The sequence below is a fragment of the Carlito syrichta genome, unplaced genomic scaffold, assembly GCF_000164805.1.
Source record: "Carlito syrichta isolate Samal-C Ts95f unplaced genomic scaffold, Tarsius_syrichta-2.0.1 Scaffold144990, whole genome shotgun sequence".
NCBI classification, from domain to species: Eukaryota; Metazoa; Chordata; class Mammalia; order Primates; family Tarsiidae; genus Carlito; species Carlito syrichta.
The window spans coordinates 34,683-60,199 of record NW_007089086.1 but is presented as its reverse complement, the minus strand read 5'-3'; the positions used below and the strand labels follow the sequence as shown (position 1 = coordinate 60,199).

The following is a 25,517-nucleotide window of genomic DNA, read 5'->3' as shown; positions in this document are numbered from 1 at the left end:
AATAAAATCGTCAGGACACAATCTACAGGTGTAAGAGCCAGAAGTCACAACAAAGATTACTAGGACCCAAAGAACCTCAAGGAGTAGAACAAGTAAATGAAGGTTCACAATGATAAAAAGAAAGTATCTTAAGCCTATACAAGAATTAAACTATCCAAACAGGCATGAATAAAAATAGATACTGCCAAAAAATTAAAAACTCAATATATAGGTTAAAAAGCAGATTAGCTACACCTATACAGATAATTAATGAACTGGAAGATAAACCTGAGGAAATTATCAGACATGATAATACAGAAACATAAAAAGATGGATTAATATTAAGAGGACAGAGTTAAATGAGAAGGGTCAAATATCTTACTATGATTCCAGAAAAAGAAGACAAATATAAGGAAGGAAAAATTACTCAAAAGGAAAATGACTGTGACCTTTCCAGAAATGCTAAGGCATACATCCAGAGACTTAAGAAATAGTAAAGTAAAACAAATCTACAGCTAAACAGTTCAGAGGTAAACTGCAGTATACTGAAAGACAAAGAGAAAAATGCTGAAGGTAGTTCGAAGAAAAAAAAAAATTGTAATTAGAATGACGTGAAACTTCCTGACAGCAACAATATAAATTATTTTTGTAAGAATACTCTTCAAAGTGTTGGGAAAAAACTGTCAACCTAATCTTCTATATCCAACTAATCTTTAATTCAAGAATGTAGGTGAAATAAACACATTTGCAGATATGCAAAGACTAAGAAAATCTACTACCAATCATGGATTCTCACAGAAGAGAAAAATTTAGTAAAGAATACACTTCAGAAAGAAACATATCTAACTCAGGAAAAAAAAAGACAGGTTCGAGAGTATAAAAATATGTAAGTATATCCAACCACTCCTATAACATAGAAGTCCTAGCCAGAATAATCAGGCAAGAGAGAGAAATGAAAGGTGCCAGGTATGGGGGCTCAAGCCTGTAATCCTAGAACTTTGGGAGGGAGGGTGACAGCATCACATGAGGAGTTTAGGACCAGCCAAGGCAAAATAGCAAGACCTCATCTCTACAAAAAAATCAAAAAATTAGTCAGGCATAGCAGCAAATGCCTGTAGTCCATCCAGGCTACTCGAGAGGTCTAAGTGGAAGGTTCTCCTGAGCCCAAGAGGTTGAGGCTGCGGAGAACTGTGATCATGCCACTGCACTCCAGCCTGGATGACAGAGTGAAACTCTGACCAAAAAAAAAAAAAAAAAGGAAAGAAAGAAATGAAAGATATCCAAATAGAAAAATCAGAAGTTAGATTATCTCTCTTCAGGGATAATAAGATTCTGTATCTAGAAAACCCTAAAGATTCCAACAAAGGATTCCTAGCACTGACAAACAACTTCAGTAAAGTCTCAGAATACAGAATCAATGTTAAAAAATCAGTTACATTTCTATATACCAATAATGCTAAAGCTGAGAACCAAATCAAGAACACAATCTGATTTATAATAACCACACACAAAAATAAAATACCTTGGAATACACCTAACCAAATCTATATAAAAACTATAAAACACTGCTGAATGAAATCAAAGATGATACAAATAAAAAAATTCTCATGCTCATGGATTGGAAAAATCAATATTGTAAAAATGTCCATACTGCCTAAAGCAATCTACAGGATCAACACAATCCCTACCAAACTACCAGTAATATTGTTTACAGATCTAGAAAAAACAATGCTTAAGTTCATATGGAAGCAATAAAAGAGCCTAAATTGCCAAAGCAATCCTGAGCAAAAAGAACAAAGCCAGAGGCATCAACTGCCAAACTTCAAATTCTATGACAAGGCTACAGTAATTAAAACAGCATGGTTCTGGTACAAAAATAGACACACAGACCAATGGAACAGAATGGAGAATTCAGAAATAAAACTGCTGACCTACAACTAATTCATCTTTGATAAAATCAACAAAAACAAACATCAGGGAAAGGATACTCATTTAACAAATGGTGCTGGGAAAACCGGCTAACTGTATGCAGAAGAATGAAGCTGGACCCCAGTTTCTCAATATACACAAAAATTCTCAAGATGAATGAATAATTTAAATGTAAGACTTCAAACTATAAAAATCCTAGAATAAAGAATAAAGTCTAGGAAACACTCTCCTTGACATTGGCCTTGGCAATAAATTCATGACGAAGCCTTCAAAAGCAAATGCAGCAAAGACCTAATTAAATTAAAGAGCTTCTGCACAGCAAATGAATCATCAACACAGTAAACAGCCTACAGAATGGAAAAAATATTTGCAAACTATGCATCTGACAAAGAACTAATATCCAGAATCTATAAGAAACCCAAATGAATTGTCAGGAAAAAAACAAATAATCTCATTAAAAAATGGGCAAAGGACAAGAACAGACACTTCTCAAAGGAAGACATACAAGCAGCCAATAAATATATTCAAAAATGCTCAATGTCACCAATCATCAGAGAAATGCAAATCAACCACAATGAAATACCATCTGGCACTAGTCAGGACAGCTATTATTAAAAACCCATAAAACAACAAATGTTGGTGAGTTTTCAGAGAAAAGAAAACATTCATATGCCATTGGTGTGAAAGTAAATTATTTCAGTCCCTGTGGAAAGCACTTTAGAGATTTCTCAAAGAACTAAAAATAGAACTATCATTCGACCTAGCAATCCCACTACTGGATATATACCCCAAACAGCCTAACTCACTCAATCAAAAAGATACCCGTCCTCATACGTTCACTGTAGCACTATTCACAACAGCAAATACATGGAACCAACCTATATGCCCATCAATAATAGTGTGGATAAGGAGAATATAGTATACACACACACACACTATGCAGCCATACAAAATAATGAAATCATGTCCTTTGCAGCAACATGGATGCAGCTGGAGGCCATCAATCTGAGTGAATTATCACCAAAACAAAAAGTTAAATATACAAGTTCTCACTTATAAGCGGTGCTAAACAGTGGGTACACATGAGCACATGGATGGGAACAACAGAAACTGGGGACTACTAAAGGGGGAAGGCGGGGAAAGGGATGCGGGTTGAAAAACCACCCACTGGTACCATGCTCACCACCTAGGTGAAGAGCTCAATAGAGGCCCGAGCCTCCCCATCATGCAATATACTTATGTAACAAACCTGCCCATGTACCCCCTTGAATCTAAAATAGAATAACATATAAGTAAACCCATATAAACTATATTATCTAATATAATGATGATTATAATGATAAATTTTTGGCACATAAAAACAAGTAGGAACTACATTATAAGACAACAATATCTTAACTTGAAGTGAGTAGTGTCCTCAAATCTTTACACTGTGCAAGAAGACAATCCTAACTTTTAGATGTTAAATCAAATATGCATATTAAAATTTACGGGTGACTACAAAATAATAGAAGTAGGACATATAACTTCAAAACTAATAGGGAAGGAAAGGGAGTTAAAAAAAACCCCTCATAATTAGTCACAATAGATTAGGCCAGGAGTTATCAAAGTTCGGTCCCCAAACCTCTGCAGCAGTATCACCTGGAAACTTAGACAAGCAAATTCCCAGACCCCAACTCAGACTACTGAATCAGAAACTCTGGAGGTAAGGATGTAAATTTGTGTTTAACAAACTAACCAGGTGATTCTGATATACACTAAAGTTTGAGGGCCAACGGGCTAGGCTATGCTATGAAAACAAACACACACTAAAATCTTAGTAGCTTATCACATACAGGTTTATTTCTCACTCATACAATCAATGTCCCCTGTAAATACAGAACTCTCCAAGCAGACTCCTGTCCAAGTGGTGTCTTAGTTATTCAGGCAGCTTGCTTCTCATAGCTATGCCATCAGGAACACACCAGGTCGCCACAGTGGAAGAGAGTATGAACACGTTGGCTTTGAAATGCTCTGTCCTAAAAGTGGAGTATGTCACTTTCTCCCACAGCTCAGGCAAGAACCACTCTGCCTAAAACTGCAAAAAGATTGGGATACAGGGAGAATATGAATAGATTTATTAGGCAACAAATTATGTTCTTTGACAAAGCATGCCCTTGTAGGCAATACATATTACTTTGCTCCTTCTTCAGAACACATCAAACCAATACCCTTAGGAGACAAGAAGTCCCAGCTAATCACTACATTCAGTTCAAGGTTCAGGAACTCTAGGAGATGTGCAGTAGTTTCCTCATCAAGTCAGAATATGGCTACTCTTGGTCCATTATCTAAAAATACACCTGTCTCTCCCCCGACTCAATATTCAGTGCTGGAATAGGGATGAAAACATTCCCACTTGGAAAAGTGAAGGAGGAAGAATATATATCAGTCATTAGACTACATTCATGCCAAAATTCTGCTGGACAGATATTGTAAGAGCTCCTTGCCCTAGAAGCAGAGTTTAATTAGGTCTTGACTTTTGCACCCTATTAAAAGGTGCTTTCTGACCATGTTCCTGAGTTAGTTTCTGAAAGTTTCTTTCTTTTACATTGCCTTTTTTGGCAATATCAGTAGATGTTTATTCCTTCTTTGGGAACAGCAAAGCTCACAGCCTTTTTGTACATCGAAGGTTGCAGTCCCAAGGACTGGTATAAGTCTTGAACCAATCAAAGAGCCAAGGGGTTCTTTTTAGACCAAGCCTATAATTTCTTTGGCAATGCAACTCACCCCCAAACTCAGAAGGCTTCCAGTCTATCTGCTTTCAGGTAGTTCCAAGTGCTGACAATCACACCACACCTACAGTTCTTTTACATGCTCTGAAAGGATATTTCTTTTACCTTCTAACCCCCATACCTACCTACATACTTCATTTTCTTCTCCCTCTTTCTCTGCTGTTTTTGGGAGTCTCATAGAGCTGTTGAGCTCTGATAGAAAAATTCACATTTTAATCTTCCCCACAGCCCTCAGGGTAATTATTCAGCTTAAAGGTTTTACTGAAGATGCAACTTTTAGTCTGATATTTTGCTGTGAATCATTTTGGTCCTTTACTATTCAGAGGTACTGTATGCTCAATCCTGTCTATTATAATATGAAGTCTAGAGGGAGTCAGTTTTGTTAACTTTCTATAGTCCTGAACTTCTAGGAACCTATTCCCTAATATTCCCTTATTGGTTTAAACAGACAGATTTTTAAAAGGCTTATTAGAAATATTATCAATGAAAAGTATGATCACAAAGTAAAAGCAAATATATAGTAAAAAGTCTAGGTAGAATACAGTAAAAGACAGAATTAGCAAACTAAGTAAGGAATTCCCTGTGGTACAGAGAAACAAAGGGATAAAAAATAAGGAGTGGTTAAGAGACATGAAAAACTTGTTTTAAACTCTCATTCTACTGAGAATTTCAGAGACTGAGAATAGAAAAAAATTAGCAGAGATAATATTTGAAAAATAATAGAACTGAAGAAAGATATAAAACTTCAGAATAAATGTGCACTCTGAAGAAAAATGTCTACACAAAAAAAAGACTTAGACATGAATGTAAATAGCAGCATTATTCATAATAACCAAAAATGAAAACAAACTAAGTTTGTATCAACTAGGGAATGGATAAAAAAAATTATAGTATATCCATAAAATGGAGGACTACTCAACAATTTAAAAAAATTTTATGTGATTCAACATAGATGAATCACAAAAGCATTATGCTAAGCAAAAAAAAAAAAAAAGTCAAATATAAAAAAGGTTACATGTTTTATGACTTGACTTACTTTCTAGAAAAGGTAAAACCATAGCAATAGAAAACAGATCAGTGGTTGTCAGAGGCAGGAACTTGGGAGGAAGAAAACTGATTGCAAAGCAGAGTGAAATTTTTTGTTTGGTTGGGTTTTTCTGTTTGTTTGTTTTTGTCTTCTTTCGAGATAGGGTCGTGTTCTGTCATCCAGGCTTGAGTACAGCGACATGATCATAGCTCACCACATCCTCAGACTACTGGGCACAAGCCGTGCTCCCACCTCAGTTTCCTGACTCCAGGCACACACCACCATGCCTCGCTAATTTTTATTTTATTTTTTTATAGATGTGGGGTGTCACTATGTAGCCCTGGCTGGTCTAAAACTCCTGGCTTGAAGCAATCCTTCCCTCTTGGCCTTCCAATGTGCTGAGATTATAGGCGTAAGCTACTGTGTCTGGCTAGAGTGAAATTTTTACAAGTGATAACACTGTCCTATATTGTGATTGTGGTGATAATTACATGATTAAATATTTGTCAAAATTTAGTAAACTGTACAGTTTAAATTGTGTACCAAATGGCATAAAGATTTGTTGGTAAGAATGTAGAACAAATAAACAAGAAAACCTTAAAAGTTACCAGATAAAAAAGAAAGAATATGTAAAAATGAAAAACAATCACATTGACAGCAGACTCTTCAACAGTAACATAAAAATTTTTAAAACAGAATCTTTAAAGTTTACACTAGTCGAAAATATAAGTGAAGATAAAATGAAAATATTTTGATACATACAAAAGAGTCTAGTGATGCTGATGTCAGAAACTGCTAGCTAATGCAGCACATTTCTTATTTCTTTTTATTTTATTTTATTTTTAATTGAAAAATGATAATCATATATATTCATGAGGCACGTAATGGTGTTTCAATACACAGGATATATAGTGATCAGATCAGGGTAATTAGCATATTCATCAACTCGAAAATTGATCATTTCTTTGTGTTGGAGTCAGAAGCACCAAGAACCTATCTCCCCACCTGGATAATACCTGCATTGGCAGAATCTGTCTGATGTAACTATTTTTAAAATGTAGAATCTATTGGAGACTTGCAGCCTCAAAGGACAGGCTTGGATAGTAAATTCCAGTTAATTTGGTCAATTTCAGCTCTTAGCACAGTAGCAGCTACCCACCTCCATACCTAGCCCAATGGCAGCCAGCCATGGATATATTCTTGAAGCAACCTGCACACAGCCTACAGAAGCAGGGTGGAGGAAAAGACCTTCTTTTCCAAATATGAAAGCTCTATATGCATTGATCATTAATTTGATCACAGAGGTGCAGACAAAGAGGCAGAGAGCCATTGTTGTGGTGCCTCCCCCGATTGCTGCAATTCCCTTCTCTGGCTGAAGAATTTCCAGGGAATTTAAAAGGTCACCAGCACTCTTTATTTTTAATTCTGCCTTCATTTTTCTCTCTTCCCCTTTTTGGAAGCCATACATTAAAGATTAGGACATTCAAAAAGAACTATAAGTATGGAGAAAATTAGAAATAACTACCTGCATGGAAGGAAAGGTATATCCTCAGAAAAGAGCTCAGAAGATCTTAGGTTTACACTCAGGTTAATTCTTTCCACAGAGACAGCTTATAACAATAAAAACTAGTAATAATAATAATAATAAACAAAAATAATAGCAAAAATCTAATCCTGGGGAAAGGGGGAGAATCTGATTTCCAGATTTGCCACATCTTAGATACAAATGTCCAGTTTTCAACAGAAAGAAATCACAAACATACAACGAAACAGAAAAGTATGGCATGTTCAAAGAAAAAAATGTAAATAGAAAATCGGAAGCAACCAGATGGAAGAGCTACTAAACAAAGAATCTAAAATGACCATCTTAAAGATGCCCATAAAACTAAAATAATGACGTGCAAAAAGGAAAAAAAAAGTATGAACAAAATGGAAATATTCAATAAGAAGTTAGAGAATATAAGAAAAAACTAAACAGAAATTCTAGAGCTGAAAACTACAAATTCTAGAGCTGAAATGAAAAATTCACTAGAGGGACTCAAAGGCAGATGTGAACAGGCAGAAGAAAGATCAGTGACCCTGAGAACAGGACAACAGAAATTATCAAGTCTGAGGAACAGAAAGAAAAATGATTGAAGAAAAGTGAATAGGGACTAAGAAACATGTGGAATCACCTTCAAGTGGCCCAACATATACATGGAGAATTCCAGGAGAAAAAGAGAAAGAGAGGCACAGAGAATATTTGAAGAAAAAATGGGTAAAAACTTCCTAAATGCAATGGAAGACATAAATACAATCATCCAAGAAGCTGAACAAGCTCCAAGTAAAGTGAATTCAAAGAGAACCACACAGAAACACATTATAACCTAACTCTCAAAAGACAAAAACAAAAATCTTGAAAGCAGCAAAGGAGAAGTACATACAGGAGTTCCTCAACAATATTATCAGTAGCTTTTTATGAGAAACTTTGGAGGCCAGAAGGCAGGGGGCCAATACACTCAAAATGGGGGGGCGGGGGAGAGCCTGTCATCCAAAAATCCTATATTTGGGAAAACTGTCTTTCAAATGTAAAGAAAGTGAAGAAGAAATTAAGATATTCTCGGATAAAGAAAAGATGAGAGAATTAGTTATCATTAGACCTGCATTACAAAAAATGCTTAAGGAAGTCCTGCAAAGATAGTAGATAGTAACTTGAAGCTGTATGAAAAAAATAAAAATTTCAGTAAAGATTTTTACTCAAAAAATCTCATCTGCAGTTATAAGAGCTAGTATTATTGTAACAATGGTTTATAACTCCACTTTTTAGTTTTCTATTTGATTTAAGAATTAGTCTAAAAGCTAATCATTAGTCTAAAAGCTAGTCTTGTCATAACTTTGGTTTGTAACTCCATGTTGCTTTCTACATAATTTAAGGTACTGATATATTTTAAATAATTATTAATTTATGTTTTAGGACACATAAAGTATAAGAATGTCATTTTGCGATATTAACAACCAAAAGGAGTGGGAACAAACCTGTTATGAAGGAACAGAGTCTTTGTATGTTATTGAAACTATGCCCCAAAAGAGTTAAAAAAAAAAAAAAAGAAAAAAGCAACTAACATAAATTATTGAGTTTACACAGGATGGCAAATAAACAAATAGCTGAAATGCTGTAACTTCTTCTGTTCTGAGATTTTAAAAACTTGCTGAAATTAGTTGGAACCAATAGAGCCAACTGCAATTTGAGCAGAATGAGCTTGTTGACAGCACTTCCTGAATTTCCACTGCATGTTTTGTACAAACTCCCCCAGCCTTTGCACATGTGATTCACGAGTTAGCCCAAGGACTTTCCAGACCTCCCCTTTCCCTCCACCAACCATCTGCTAATATCAGACTTTGCCTTATAAACCTTTTATAATACGATTACTGCCTTAAAGTCAGCACAGAAAGACAGCTTAGCTAGACTTCTGTCTCCTCGTTAATTGCAATAAAAAATGTTTCCTATCTCAAAAACCCAGTATCACAGTATTGGCTTCTAGTGTATCAGGAAGCAAGTCCCTTTTGCTTGGTAACATTATTAAAGTTAACCTGGTATAAATTCAACTTACAATGTTACAACTTTATGATGTTAAATGCAATTCCCACAGTAACCACAAGAAATAGCTAAAGAATATATACAAAAGGAAATGAGAAAGGAATTTAAACATTTCACTGTAAAAAAAAAAAAACCTAAACACTAAAGAAGACAGTATTGCATAAAATGGGTAACAGAAAATAAGCAATAAGTCATTAAAAACAAACAGCAAAATAGCAAAGTAAATGTACCCTTATCAGTAATTACCTTAAATGTAAACGGATTAAACTCTCCAGTCAAAAGACAGAAATCAGAATAAATACAAACATATCATCAATCTATGCTGTCTGCATGAGATCCAATTTAAATTCAATGACACAAATAAGTTGAAAATAAAAGAATGAAAAATATATTACATTTTAAGTAGTAATCAAAAGAGAACAAGGAAGGCTATACTCACATCAGACAAAATAGACTTTAAATCAAAAAAAGGTTACAAGAGGCAAAGAAGGATATTATATATTAATAAAAGGTTCAACACAGTAAGAAGATAAAGCAGTTATAAACATTTGCACACCTAATAACAGGTCATCAAAATATATGAAGCAAAACTGATAGAATTGAAGAGAGAAATCAACAGTTCATAATAATAGTTAGATATTTATATAGTCCATTCTTAATAATGAACAGAACAATAGATGAAAGATAAGAGAAAATTTAACACAATAAACCAACTGGGTATAATAGACATGTACAAAACATGCTACGCAACAACAACCACACACAAGTTCTTCTGAAGTATACAAAAAACATTTTTCAGGATAGTTGGTTCATTGAAAAGATCAACCGAATTGACAAATCTTTAGCTAGATGACCTAAAACAACAAAAAGAAAAGACACAAATTACTAAAATAAAAAATAAAACAGATGCTGTTACTGATTCTAAAGAAATAAAAAGGATTATAAGAGAGTAGTATTAACAATAGTTCATCAACAATTTGGATAACGTAGATGATATAGACAAATTTCTAGAACCCCAAAACCTACCAAGAGATAGAAAATCTGAATAAATTAATAACTAATATATAGATTAAATCAGTAATCAAAAATCTCATGACAAAGAAAAGCCCTGGACCAGGTGACCTTGATGCTGAATTCTAACAAATATTTAAGGAAGTCAAAATACCAATTTTTCTCAAGCTTTTCCAAAAAATGGAAGAGGAAGGGAAACCTCTTAACTGATTCTGTGAGGCAAGTGTTACCCTGATGACAAAATCAGGCAAAGATACTACAAGAAAAGAAACTACAGATCAATATCTCTTATAAACAGTGATGGAAATAGTCTCTACCAAAAATTAGCAAGCCAAATTCTGCAGCATATTAACCAGATTATAAACCATTACCAAGTGAAATTTATTCCATAATGCATAGATGATTCAACATACAAAAATCAATGTAATACAGTACATTAACAGAATTAAGGGGGAAAAAAACATATATGATCACCTCAACTGATGCAGAAAAAGGATCTGAAAAAAATTCAACTTTTTATGATAAAAAGTCAACAAACTATGAATAAGAGAAAACTACCATAACATAACAAAACCATACATAAAAAACCCACAGAAAACATCATATTTAATGGCTCAAGATGGAAAGGTTTCTCTTCTAAGATCAAAATTAAGGCAAGAATGCCCATTTTCACTACTGCTATTCAACACAGTACTAAGTTTTAGACAAAGCAATTAGGCAAGAAAAAGAAAAAAATGACAATGAAATTGTAAAGAAAGAAGCTAAGTTATCTCTGCTGTGGAAAACCATAAAGAGTCCACCAAAAAGTTTAAAATTAATCAATTAATTCAGCAAAGTAGCAAGATATAAAGTCAACACACAAAAGTTGCATTTCCATATACTAACAATAAACAATCAGAAAAGAAAGTTATACAAACAATTCCATTTATAATAGCATCAAAAAGAATGAATACTTAGGAATAAATATAATAAATACTTAACCAAGAAGGTGAAAGATTTGTACAAACTATAAAACATTATTGAAATAAATTCAAGAAGATATAAATAAATGGTAAACACATCCCACATTCATGGGTTAGAAGACTTAACACTCTTAAGATGTCAATACAACCCAAAGCAAACAAGAGATTCAATGCAATCTCGATCCAAATCTCAATGAGTCTATTTAAAGAAATAGAAAAATCCATCCTAAAATTTATATGAAACCTCATGGGACCCCAAATAACCAACACAATCTTGAAAAGGCATAACAAAGCTAGATGGTTCATACTTCCTGATTTCAAAAATTACTAGAAAACTACAGTAATTAAAACAGTGTCACACTGACATGAAGACAGCATATAGATCAATGGAACAGAGAATCTAGAACCCTTATATACATAGTCAAATGTTTTTTGACAAAAGTGACAAGGTAATTTGGTGGAAAAAGAGTAACCTTTTTAGCTAGTGGTCCTGGGAAAACTGAATATCCAAATGCAAACAAGTGAACTGGACCCTTACCTAATATACACAAAAAATAATTCAAAATGGATCAAAGACCTCAATGTAGAACCTACAACTATAAAACGCTTAGAAGAAAACAAAGAGTAAATGCTGCATGACATTGAACTTGGCAATAATTTCTTGGATATGACACCAAAGGCACAGGAAATAAAAGACAAAATAGACAAATCAGACTTCAAAATTTTTTTAATGTGAGCATCTAAAGCTAATACCACTGGGTGTGGTGGCTCACACCTGTAATCCCTCAGCACGTTGGGAGGCGAAGGCAAGAGGATTGCTTGAGTCCACAGGTTTGAGACCAGCTTGGGCAACATGCCAACACCTTGTCTCTACAATAAATAAGAAAATTAGCTGGGCATGGTGGCACGTGCCTGTAGTTCCAGCTGTCTGGAAGGCTGAAGCGGAAGGATCTCCTGAGCCCAGCAGGTTGGGACTGAGGTGGCCATAAGTGTATCACTACACTCCAGCCTGGGCTAGAGTAAGACTTTGACTCAAAAAAAAAATTTTTTTTTAAAAGATAATGCCAACAGAGTTAAAAGGCAAGTCACAGAAAGGGAGAAAATATTTGCAAATCAATATATCTGATAAGGGATTAATATCAGAATATATAGAGAACTTTTAAAACTCAACAAGAAAAAAAACCGAACCCAATTCAAAAATAGGGAAACAACCTGGGTAGATACTTTTCGAAAAATAAAGAAGATATACAAATGGCCAACAAGTACAGGAAAAGATGCTCATATTACTAATCCTTAGGAAAACGCAAATCAAAATGACAATGAGATACTGCCTCACACCCATTAGGATGGTTACTATTTAAAAAACAGAAAATAAATATTGGTGAGAATTTGCAAAAATTGGAACCTTCATACACTATTGGTGAGACTATAAACTGGTGTAGTCACTGCAGAAAAGAATATGGTGGCTCCACAAAAATTTAAAATAGAGTTACCATATGAATCAGCAATTTCTTTTCAGGGAATATACACAAAAGAATTGAAACCAGGCCTCAAAGAGATATTTTTATACCCATATTCATAGCAAACTCACAATAGCTAAAACATGGAAGCAACTCAAATATCCACTAACAGATGAATGGATAAGCAATATGGAGATATATATGTATATAATATTATTTTCAGTCATAAAAAGGAAATAAATTCCAATATATGCTACAATATGTATGAAACTTAAAACATTATGCTAAGTCACAAAAGGTAGCCACAAGAAGACACATACTGTTATGATATCGCTCATATGAGGTACTTAGAAAAGTCAAAATCATAGAAACAGACATCACTGCCAGGGGTTGGGGATAGGGGAAATAGGCAGTTATTGTTTAATGGGTATAGAGCCTCAGTTTTAAAAGATGAGAAGAGTTACAGAGATAGATGCTGATGGATTCCTAACATCATAAATATATTTATTAACACTAAACTGTATGCTCAGAAATGGTTAAGATGGTAAATTTTATGTTATATATATTTTATTACAATAAAAAGTTTGAAGAAAAAAGAATATAATTTCTATTAACTAAAATCTGAATTGCACCAAAACTATGATTAAATGGTCTTGGTTAAACACAATTGACATTACAAAGATAGCTTTAATTTATAGCAATTAATATATTAAAAATCTTAACATACATTAGCTACATTTTAACAAAACCTTGTCGTAAATTTTTATATGATGAAATGAGAAGGGACCAAAACACTAACAATTTTTAACAAAAATAGAAAAGCACACACAATACCTTAGAGGCGCGGATCTGCCTGTGAATGTCTGTTAGTTGTTGGATTTTGCATTCCAGCTCTGAAATCTGGGCTTGAAGCCAAGTCCATCTGCTGCCAACTCTTGCTCTGTCTTCAAGCCACTTCCATTCAGTACTACAGTTACTGTGAACAAGACATACACTGTTAGTCACAGCCAGGGCAATCAAATTTTCAGAGAGACTGCTTAATAACTTCCTTGACTCCTATCATAAAATCCAATTACCTTTAAAAACATCTAATTTCATGAAAAGAGAATGGCAGACTGACTTCTTGTCAAAGAAAAAGACTGAATTTTATTACCTTTCCACCCTACAAATACCTATTTTTATTCAATATTACATCTGCTATAGTAAGATAATCCCTCTGCTACTTAATGCTACCTTATCAATGCTGAAGGGCTTAAATAGGAATGGGCCAGCAAAAAAAGGGAAGCACGAATGACAAAAGCTATACCATGTAAAAACTGTTACACAAAACTTGTATTTGTAAGTAGATGTCAAGTACTGGATAAGCCATTTGAACTGTGCTAGATTTCAATCTATGTAACAATTGTAGTATACTTTACTGCATGTGATTTTCATTTGCTAAATCAGTTATTATTAGCTAAGCAAATACTTAAAATCAAATTTTAAAAATTGTCAAAATATAAATACTCTGCTACATTTCAAATAAGCATATCAAACATATAGTTCTTATGATGCTTGTTAAGATAAACAGCTTCTTAGATACCTGAATTTCAGAATTTACAATCCAGAGATCACAAAGAATTTATCTAAACCCTTTCATTCAAGTATATTTAAAAATATGGTTGAATCCTACCTCCTCCTAGTTCCTCAATCTTTTGGCAAGAGTACTACTCTAATCCATAGTTTGTGAGATTACAGAGTATCTACTTAATGAAAATATTCCAACCACTGCAACTAGAAAAACAATTATTTAGGATTATGGGTGGTGTATGTGTGAGATGCAAAGAAAAAAATGATAGAAATTGAAGGTACAGCTGCAGGGCAACAACTACTTAATGGAAAAATATATGAACCTTATATTTAAAAATTTATCCCAAATATGCATTTATTGTGAAAACCCACAAAATGCAGAATACCAACAGTAAAACCTAAAGTAAATGACAGACTCTGAGTGATAATGATGTGTTTAATGTAGGCCAGTCAACGGTGACAAATACATTACTGTGGTGTGGGATACTGATAGCAAAGAAGGTTGTATGTCTGTGAGGACAGGGTATAGGGGAACTCTACTTCCCACTCCATTTTCCTGTGAACCTAAAATTTCTCTAAAAAGTAAAGCTTATTAATTTTTTAAAATGCATTTAACCACAATGGAATTTCTTTCACATAAACGTTAGCCAAAGAAAACATTTATTCTAAAAGATAATTTGCTGTCAGATAAACAGAACACAAGTATTATAACTTTGCTATATAGCATTCATTCATCATAACAGGATTTTACATTATATCAATGTCTCCAAGAACTTTTTAAAAACTTATAATTGCATATAATGTAATTAAACATACTATATAAATTAGGATTTCTCTTGGTATTATTTATTTAGTTTATAGTCATTATTGTGAGTTTGTATATTTGACACTGTTAAAAATCACATTTTCATAACAATGGACAAAATAAAATACCTATTCAAAATACACTATTTATAGATAATACTTAGTAACACTAAATGTCAGTCATAAAATTAAAAGAGGAGATAAGGGCCATAGCACATAGTATCTTGGATAGGTAAAGATAGTGTTTGCATTTTAGTGCAAAATGGAAACTACTGACAAGCCAGTAACAAGCACTTGGTCTACTAGATGGACAAGTTGTAGGAGGACATGAGACAAAATAAGAAAACCAATAAATATGTAGCTATAATAATCTGGGTGTGGTAGAGAAACAGCAGTTGCCAAATATTTCATGTGCTACCCTAAATTTCTCAGCCTTACTTGCACTTAGATTGGAGCAAGGTAACTAGTTCTAACCAATATGCTGTGAACAAAAGTGACACTGTCATTTTCAGTCCACCAGAGGATCTTCAAAGCCAGTAGTGCAGATAATATAGCCACATAACAGAGGAGCATCATAGCCCAAAACACAACGGATTTTATGTAAGCCAAAGTAGATCTCTGTTGTGCTAGACCACTGAGTCTAGAAGGCTAATTTGAGACTCTAAATATAGCCTATTCTGACTAAAACACTGCACACAAAAATGGCGTGGACTAGGAATAGGAGGGAGATAAAGATATGTACATAGGAGGATAGATTCAAGGATCACTTTTTAAAAAATTTTAATTTTAAAATTATGGGGTACAGTTAAGGGTTAGGTTTACAAATATGTATCATTCAGGCACCCTTGCTGATAAGGGGTGTCTCCCCATCCCCAGACAGATATTCACTACTGTTAGTCCCACCTCCCTTCCCCTCCCTTACCCCCCCATAGTTTCCCACCACTGTCAGTTCTTTTCTTATAGTGTTATGATAGATGTTCAAGGTCCACTATATGAGTGAGAACATGTGATACTCAAATCTTTGTTTCTGTGAGAGATCACTTAGTATTATAGACTCTAGTTTCATCCAGGTTGCTGCAAAATTTATGATTTTGTTCTTTTTTTATGGCTGTGTAGTATTCCATCCTGTAACGTATCACATTTTTTCAATCCAGTCCACTTTTGATGGACTGCATGGTTGGTTCCAAGTCCTTGCTATTGTGAACAATGCTGCGATAAACAAGATCCCTATCTATCCCCATACACAAAAATTAACTCTAAATGGATCAGAGACCTAAATGTATAACCTCAAAACCATAAGAACCTCAGAAAATGCAGAACACACCCTTATGGAAATTGGAACTGGCATCCAATTCCTGAGTAATATCCAAAATGCATGGGCCATAAGAGATAAGATAGACAAGTGGGACCTCATTAAACTGACAAGTTTCTACAAAGCCAAAGAAACCATCAAGAGGCAGGGAGACAGCCCATAGACTGGGAAAGTATATTTGCCAACTCCAGGTCCAATAAAGGCCTGACATCTTGGATCTACAAGAATCACTTTAAAGTTGACAGGACTTGCATTGTAAGCTATGATTCTATTTTAAAAAGTAAAAATTAAAAAAAAATAAAACTAATAGGACTTACAGAAGTATGGTGTAGAAGTATGCATAGGAAAATCAAAAATCAAAGATGCTCTGAAATATTGTTTAAGTCTTGTTCCAATTGCAAAATTGCCCTGTAATATGCGGCATGGCTTGGTTATCAAATTGATGATTACCTAATGACCAAGTATACTACAGAAAAGTGAGTATTTTCATAAACCTCATATTATTGTACTTCTGGTGAAGATATTCTGATGAAATTAGGATTACAAAAATCACTTTTCTGTCCATACTCTATATTAAATTATACTAGCACTGAAAAACAGCAATATCAGATTGAATTTAAGTAACTTAAATCACACTGTTCTGTGATGTGTAAAATAAATTTCTGAGAAAGGTAACTTATTTTACATTTTAATAGGGGTGAACAAAATCTGTCTGCCATACTTAAAAGTGGTAAACAAATTTTCCCCTAAAAACTGTTTTCTTGTTTGAACACTTATTTTTCCAAAAAATAATTATGGTTATTATTCAGTTAAATACATGGCTAACTTGCTCAAAATAGATTAGATTAACACTTGCTGTAACCCAAAGTCAAAACATGTTTTACATATACAACTTACATAACCATCAATATAACAATTTGTACAACTTACAACATAACCACTCAGAAGCCAATGCAACAGTGAACCCAAAGGAATGTGAGGCAAACTCAGTGTCCAGACTCCTCAATCAGCATATAAGTCAGGTCTGCCAGACCACCAACACTGACTTCCTGCATTTCTCTGGAGCGTGCTAAATTGATCACAGTCCACAACATGTTGACCATAAAGTGGAGCTCCTATCTCTGGTCAAGACAGGGCAAAGATAACTGAGTGGAGATCACCTGAACAGTGAGAGGGACCAGTCACTCCTCAGAAAGGTAGGATATTCCTTCAATCCTTACTTACTGAAGGAAGTATAAGCTGTTTAAACCAAGTTTTGAGTGCAATGTCTCTCACTAGCATTGTCAACATCATGAACTTACATCTCTGTTTTGACCTCCTGGTATAAACTCATTGGGTTATGACATATTTTTATTTTTGCTAAACTCTATTTGATACTTCATTTAGGGATTTTGCATCTAGTCAAAACAGATACGGAGCTGCTGTTTTCTTGTCATATCTTTGTCTGACTTTGGAACCAAGCTAATGCTCATCTCATAAAATGATTTGGGGGGTGTTTCTTCCTCCTATATTGTTTGAAGGAGTGTATGTAAAATTGGAATATTTAGCCAGTTAAATATATGGCTACTTATTACTTAAGTCTCAATAAAATTAGTCAGTGAAGCCACCTGGGCCTGGAGTCTCCATGTGGGAAAATTATTCCACTCTACTTAAACATGTAGACTCATTGTTTACCTCCCACTTATAAGTGAGAACATGCAGTATTCAACTTTCCGTGTGAGTCATATTACTTAGGATAATGGCTTCCAGTTCTATCCATGTTCCTGAAAAATACATGACTTCATTCTTTTCTACAGCCAAGTAGTATCCATGGTGTGTGTGTGTGTGTGTGTGTGTGTGTGTGTGTGTGTGTGTATTTTATTTCTCTAATACTCTGTTGACACGGGTTGATTACATATCTTTGCTATTGTGAACAGTGCTGTGATAAACATATGAATCCAAGTATCTTTTTGGTAGAACAACTGATGCTTCTTTGGGTATATACCCAGTAGTGGGACTGCTGGGTCAAATGGCAGCCCCGTCTTTAGTTCTTTGAGAAATCTCCATACTGTTTTCAAGAGATTGTACCGATTTATATTTCCACCAACATATAAGCATTCCCTCACCAACATTTTTACATCCTTACCAACATCTGCTATTTTTAGACAATTTCATAGTAGCCAGTCTGACTGGTATAAAATGGTATCTCACTGTGGTTTTGATTTGCATCTCTCTGATTTAGTGATCAAAGTCCACAGCCTACTGACCATAAGGTGGGGCTCCTATCTCTGGTCAAGACAGGGCAAAGACATCTCTGAGTGGAGATATCTGAACTGTGAGAGAGACCAGTCACTCCTCAGAAAGGTAGTGTATTCCTTTGTCTGTGGGCCACATGTGTGTCTTCTTTTGAAAAATGTCTGTTCATATCATTTGCCCACTTTTTAGTGGGGTTATATTTTTCTTGTTAGTTGTTTGAGTTTCTTGTAGATTCTGGATACTAACACTTTGTTGGATGCTTAGTTTACATTTTTCCCCCCATTTTGTAGATTGTCTTTTTACTCTCTTGGTTGTTTCTTTTGCTGTGCAGAAGCCTGTTAGTTTAATTAAGTCCCATCTTTCTATTTTTGTTTTTGTTGTGTTTGCTTTTGAGAACTTAACCATAAATTCTTGGCTAGGCCAATGTCCAAAAGAGTTTTTCTTTTAGGATTTTTATAATTTCCAATCTTCTATTTAGGTCTTTACCATCGAGTTAATTTTTGTATATGATGGGAGGTATGGATCGTTTCATTCTTCTGCATTTGGCCATTCCATTTTCCTGGCACCATGTACTGAATAGTCTGTCATTTCTCCAGTATGTATTTTTGTTGAATATTTCATTATGTGTCTATTTTTACACCAGTACCATGTTGTTCTTTGTAGGGTAATTTAAGGTGAGGTAATGTGATGCTTCAAGCTCTGTTCCTTTTGCTCAGGACTGCTTTATTTGGGCTCTTTTTTTAGTTCCATGTGAATTTTAGAATTGTTTATTCTAACTCTGTGAAAAATGGGTCTGGTAATTTGGTATAGCTTGCCTTGAATCTGTCGATTACTTTTAGCAGTTCAGTCATTTTATTGATATCAATTCTTCTAATCCATGAGAATGGTATGTTCTTCCATTTGCTTGTATCATCTATAATTTATTTCCCTCCCCTCTTCTTTTTTTTTTTTTTTTTTTTTTGAGTTAGAATCTCACTCTATTGCCCAAGGCTGGAGTGCAATGGCATGATCATGGCTTACTGCAGCCTCGATCTCCTGGGCTCAGAAGATCCTTCCACCTCAGCCTACTGAGTAGCTACTATAGGCACATGCCACCATGACTAATTTTTTTTTATTTTCTGTAGAGGCGGGGTCTTGCTATGTTGCCCAGGCTAGTCTTGAATTCCTGGGCTCAGGCAGTTCTCTCACCTTGGCCTCCAAAAGTACTGGGATTACAGACGTGAGCCACTGTACCCCAGCCTATTATTTCTTTTATCAGTGTGTTGTAGTCCTCGTTAGAGATTGTTAATGTCCCTGGTTAAATATAGTCACATGAATTTTAATGTTGGTGACTACTGTAAATGGGAATGCCTTTTTGATTTGGTTCTTAGCTAGATTGTTATTGATGGATAGAAAAGGTACTAATTTCTGCACATTAATTTATATCCTGAAACTTAACCAAATTCATTTACTAAATTTAAGAGTTTTTGGTAGAGTCTTTGGCGTTTTCTAGATATAAATTTATATAATCAAAGAAGAGGAGTAATTTGATTTCCTCTTTTTTAATTTGGAGACCTTTAAATTTCTTCTCTAGACTGAATGTTCTGGTGAGAACTTCCAGTACTATGTTGGGTAAGATAACATCTTTGTCTTTTTCCAGTTTGTAAAGGGATGCTTTTAACTTTTCTGCATTAATTATGATGTTGGCTGTGGTTTTGTTATATATAGTCTTTATTATGCTGAGGTATTATTTTCTATACTTAGTTTATGGAGAATTTTTTATCATGAAGTGACGTTGTATTTAATCTCGTGCTTTTTCTGCATCTGTTGAGATGATCATATGATTTTTACCCTTAATTCTGTTTATGTGAAATATCACACTTATCTGACTTGTATATGTTGAATCATCCATGCATCCCTGGGATAAATCACTCCTGATTATATGGTATATTATAGTTTTCATGTGCTGTTGGATTCAATTTGCTAATATTTTTGTTAAGAATATTTACGTCCATGTTCACCAGAAGTATTGATTTGCAGTTTTCTTTTTATGCTATGTCCTTATCTGAGTTTGGATTGAGTATGATACTGTCCTCAAACCGTGACTTAAGAATTCTCTCCTCTTTAATTTTTTCAGAATAGTTTCAGGGGGATTGGTATTTTTCTTTGAATGTCTGGTAGAACTCAGTTGTGAATCTATTGGTTGTGGGTTTTTTGGGAGGAAGGTTTTTTTGTTGTTACTGATTCAGTTTCACTACACATTAATGGTCTGTTCAGAAGTTCTATTTCTCTCTGGTTCAATCTAAGGAGGTTGTGTGTTCCAAAAATGTACCCACTTCCTCTAAGTGCTTTAGTTGGTGAACACATAGTTGTACATAATAGTATGATTTTTTGTATTTCTGTGGAATCAGTTGTGATGTCTCATTTTAACTTTCTGATTGTGTCTCTCTTTTCTTGGTTAGTTTAGTTAGTTTATCAATTTTGTTTATCTTTTCAAAGAACCGACTTTTTGTTTCAATGACCCCTTGTAATTTTTTTTGTCTCTATTTAATTTAGTTCCTCTCTGGGCTTTCATATTTATTTTATTCTGCTAACTTTGAGTTTGGTTTGCTTTTGTTTTCTAGTTCCTTGAGGTGTGATGTTAGGTTGTTAATTTGTGATCTTTCTATTTGTTTGATGTAGGCATTTTCTGTCTTGATGATTTTTCTAGCGAAGTGAGTGGGGTACAAAAGTTGCCACTAGTATTGTATTGCTGTCCCTCTCTTCCTTTAGGTATAGTAATGTTTCGTGAATTGCGGTGCTCCAATGTAAGGTGCATATATAATTAAAATTCTTATATTATCTTGCTGAATTGCTCCAGTTATCATTATATAATGACCTACTTTGTCTTTTACTACTGGTTTTTAAAGTCTGTTTTATCATAGCTACTCCTGCCTGCTTTTGGTTTCCATTTGCATAGAGTATCTTCTTCCACCCTTTTACTTTAAGCTTATATGTGTCTTTATGGGTAAGGTGAGTTTCCTGTAGGCAGCATATAGTTGGATCATATTTTCTTATTTATTCCGTCAAGCTGTATCTTTTAAGTGGAGCATTTAGTGCATTTACATTCAAGGTTAATAATGGTATGTGAGGCTTTGTTCCTGTCATATTGTTGATTGTTTTCAAGTTGCTTAATGAATCCTGTTTTGTTTTTTATTCTTTTTGTTTTTGTGGTTTGATGAAATTCTGTCACGATGCCATTTGATATCTTTTTATTCTTCCTTTGAGTGGCTGTTTCAAATGAACTGTTTTAGATTTCCATGATGGTGAATATCAACCTTTCATTTCCATGTCTAATACTCCTTCAAGCAGTTCCTATAGGGTCAATCTAGTAACAAATTTCTTCAGCAATTGTGTATCTAAAAAGGACTTTATTTCTCCTTAATTTATAAAGCTTGTTTTTGGCAGGATATAAAATTCTTGGCTGATAATTTTTTCTTTCAGCACTACGAAAATACCATCCTATTGTTTTCTGCTGAAAAGTCTATGGCTAGTGTATCTTCTTCTACCCTTGTTTCCTTTATAGGTGACCAGATGCCTTTCTCTTGCTAAATTTTTTTCACTTTGACTTTAGACTTTCCAAGTATAATATACTGTGATGAGTCCTTTGCAATGTCTTTTTCTAGGGATCACTAGACCTCCTGTATCTGGATTTCCAAATTTCATTATAGAGTTGAGACATCTTCTCAACTATTTTCTTAAATATATTTTCTAAACGTTTTCATCTTTCTTACCACTTAGGAATACCGATAATTCATAACTTCGGTTGCTATATGTAGTCCCAGAAGTCTTGCTGGCTTCGTTCATTCTTCTTAGTTTTTAGTTTGCCTTTTTCCCTCTTATTTTTGTCTGACTGGATTATTTCAAAAGACTTGTTTTCAAGTTCTGAGATTCTTTCTGTTAGGCCTATTCTATTATTGAAGCTTTTGAATATATTTTGTATTTCCTTCAATGGATCTTTTAGCTCCAGAATTTCTGCTTGTTTTTTATTTTTTCAGATATCTCCTTCATGTGTTTCTGTTTCATCCTTAATTAATTTTCTGATTTATTTGTATTGGTTTTCTGTTTTCTCTCACAACTCATTGAACTTAAGATATTGTGAGTTTTTTCAATGGTATTTTGTTTTTTATTGGGAGCTGATGCTGGACAATTGTGGTCCTTTGGTGGAGTCATGTTTCCCTGCTTTGTCATGTTTTCTGTATCCTTCTGTGCATCTGGTATAGAAGTCACTTGTTCCAATTATTTGAAATTGCTTTTGTAGGGGAGAATTTTTCTCTGCAGCTGTAAGTATATTGTTGATTGAGATGATCTGTCTTTGATTTTGGGTGCCTGTGATAGTGTGCTTTTTGTATGACTTCTTTGGCAGTATACAGGGTCAACAGTCTCCGTCATCTCCTTGGTGACTTAGGGTATAGTTATTAGTTGAGATTGTGGAGTTGAGCTGGATGTCATCTGAGCCTGCCTTTAGGCCTCAGTGGTGGCAGTAGTGAGGTGCGTTCCTACTTTCAGGTACCAGAGCAGCAACTTACACCAGCTCTGGTGTTAGTGGGCCCTGCGATCTTATTCTTGGGCCCCCAGGTGGCTTGCTTAGAAGCCAGTTGTGGCAACAGTACACCTGGTGTGTAGGTGGGTTTTCAGACCTCTGCGCAGCTGGCATGATATGAGTGATGGCAAAAGTGGTGGTGGAGCAAGCCTCTGGGACCTCAGTAGTCTGCGTTGCTGTTGCCAGAAGATGAAACGGTTGGGTGGGCTGGTCCCCAGCCCCGTAGCCACCCATAACAGATTGGTGGGTAACGCCCTGCATGTGCCTAGGAGAGCATGGTTCTCCCACTTCGACAGCTGGGTGGAAGTTACAGCTGTGTCACCTAGAACTCAGCCCAGGAGTAGGGCAAAGCCCAGCAGTAGGGCAAAGCCCAGCATTAAACTCTCAAAATGGCACCAGCTGTGGGATGGTAATCTGAGAGAGTAGGGCCTCTAACAGGCAGGCAGTATGGGCAAGAAGCTGTGGGGAGTGCAGTCCACTCAAGTCTTGGTCTCACAGCAAGCTGTAGCAGGAAGTTGGTATACTAGGTATGCACAGGACAGCCCAATTTCCCTGTCCATCCTTTACTGGGTTGGGGCTACAGCCATGTCAACTTGAACTCAGCCCAAACACAGGCACGGCCCAGCATTAAACTCTCAAAATGGTGCCTTGGGCCTGCAACCAGTGGGCAGGTCCCCTGTAGGCAGGCAGCATGGACAAGGAGCTGTGGAGTGTGCAGTATGCTCATATCTCAGTCTCAACAGCTGCCCAGAGCAGGGTAGCATGTGAGCACTCATTCTCCCTTCCTCCTCCTTGTACCTGCACAGCAGCTGCAGCTGTGTCTATAGATCCCCAGTATCTAGGCTCTCAAAATGGCTCCCAGCTGAGGCTGTTCCAGGCTTGGCTGCCTGTGGGATTCTGTGTGAGTTCCCTGTCTGGAGCAATGTTTCTCTGAAATCTTTCGGCAGCTCTGTATGTTAGGCCTGAAGCCCTAGTAGGCTGAGGTGGTCTCCTGTAGCCAAGATAATAGTTCATTTTGGGGATCTGAAGATTCCTCTCTTACTGGCTTCTCATGGCAAGAAGCCTTTCCCAGCTTGCATTTGGTTCCTAACTGGGTAAGCTGCCTCAAACCCTCTCCTTATACTTACATCTGGGGCTTCCCATCTCTTTTCTGGTGAATCATGGTATTCTCTCTTAAATAAACTGTTCGAAATGTATCTACTTATTATTCTGGTCCCACTGCATGAAGGAGGCAGGCACATACTACCTGTGTCTAATCAGTCATTTTGATGCCTATCTTCACTTTCTAATTATTAATTCAATTTTTCTAATTGATATAAGGTCTTTCAGGTTTTCTATTTCTCCTGTGTTGGTTTTGATAAGTTGTGTCTTTCAAACAATTAGCCTAGTCAAGCTGTTTAGTTTATTGGCATACAGTTGTTCATAATACACTAATCTCTCGGTATCCATGGGGGACAGGCTTCAAGACCACAGGAGGATACCAAAAATCCATGGTTGGTCAAACACTTTATATAAAATGGGATATTTGCATATAAGCTACACACATTATCCTATATACTTTCATTACTATGCCAAAAACAATGCAAATGTTATATAGTCATTATATGATATTCTTAAAGTTTGTATTAATTTTTACTGTTGTATTATTTTTTATTAGTGTTCTCAAATATTTCCATTCACAGCTGGTTGAATCTGAGCCTGCAGAACCTATGGATACAAAGACTGACTGTATTCCCTGATTATCCTATTAATGCTTATGACATCTATAGGGATGTTTTTATTACTTTCCAGCTATTAGTAATTTTTTTCCTAATCAATCTAGTTAGAAGTTCACAATTTTCTCCATTGCTTTTATGTTTTGTATTTCATTGATTTTCCATTCTTCATTACCATTTTTTCCTTCTACTTGCTTTGGGTTTAATTTTCTATTGTTTTTATAGCTTAAGTGGGAGATGTAGACCATAGACTTCATACCATTCTTCTATTCTAATATAGGCATTTATACCCATAAGTGCTTCTATTGGCACTGCTTCCATAATTTAGTAGCTGCAATTCACAAATTTTGACATGTTGCATTTTTAATATCATCCAGTTTAAAACATTTTATAGTTTCTCTTATGACTTTTGGAAACGTGTGGTTTAATTTCTACATATTCCAGACCCACATATTTACTACTTCTTATCATTTCTTTTCTTTGTGAAGATCTGAGTTTTCACCTAGTATGATTTATTTAGCCTGAAGATCTTTTAAAATTTATCTAGTGTATATATACTGACAGCTTTCCTCTGGTTTTGCTTATCTGAAAATGCCATTTCATTT

The 25,517-nt window shown here is 35.1% G+C and overlaps 1 protein-coding gene across 4 annotated transcripts in view; it reads right to left on the bottom strand.

The window, feature by feature from the left end:
* KANSL1L (KAT8 regulatory NSL complex subunit 1 like) overlaps positions 1-25,517 on the bottom strand; it is a 122,085-nt gene that overhangs the window by 78,262 nt on the left and 18,306 nt on the right. For all 4 annotated transcript variants that reach the window (XR_503740.2, XM_008050364.2, XM_021708728.1 and 1 more), the window contains exon 2: positions 13,551-13,692. Coding sequence is in view for 3 of the 4 variants with exons in the window: in XM_008050364.2 (XP_008048555.1) it covers positions 13,551-13,692 (142 nt within the window). In the remaining variant the exon portion in view is untranslated. The remainder of the gene's footprint in view (positions 1-13,550; positions 13,693-25,517) is intronic.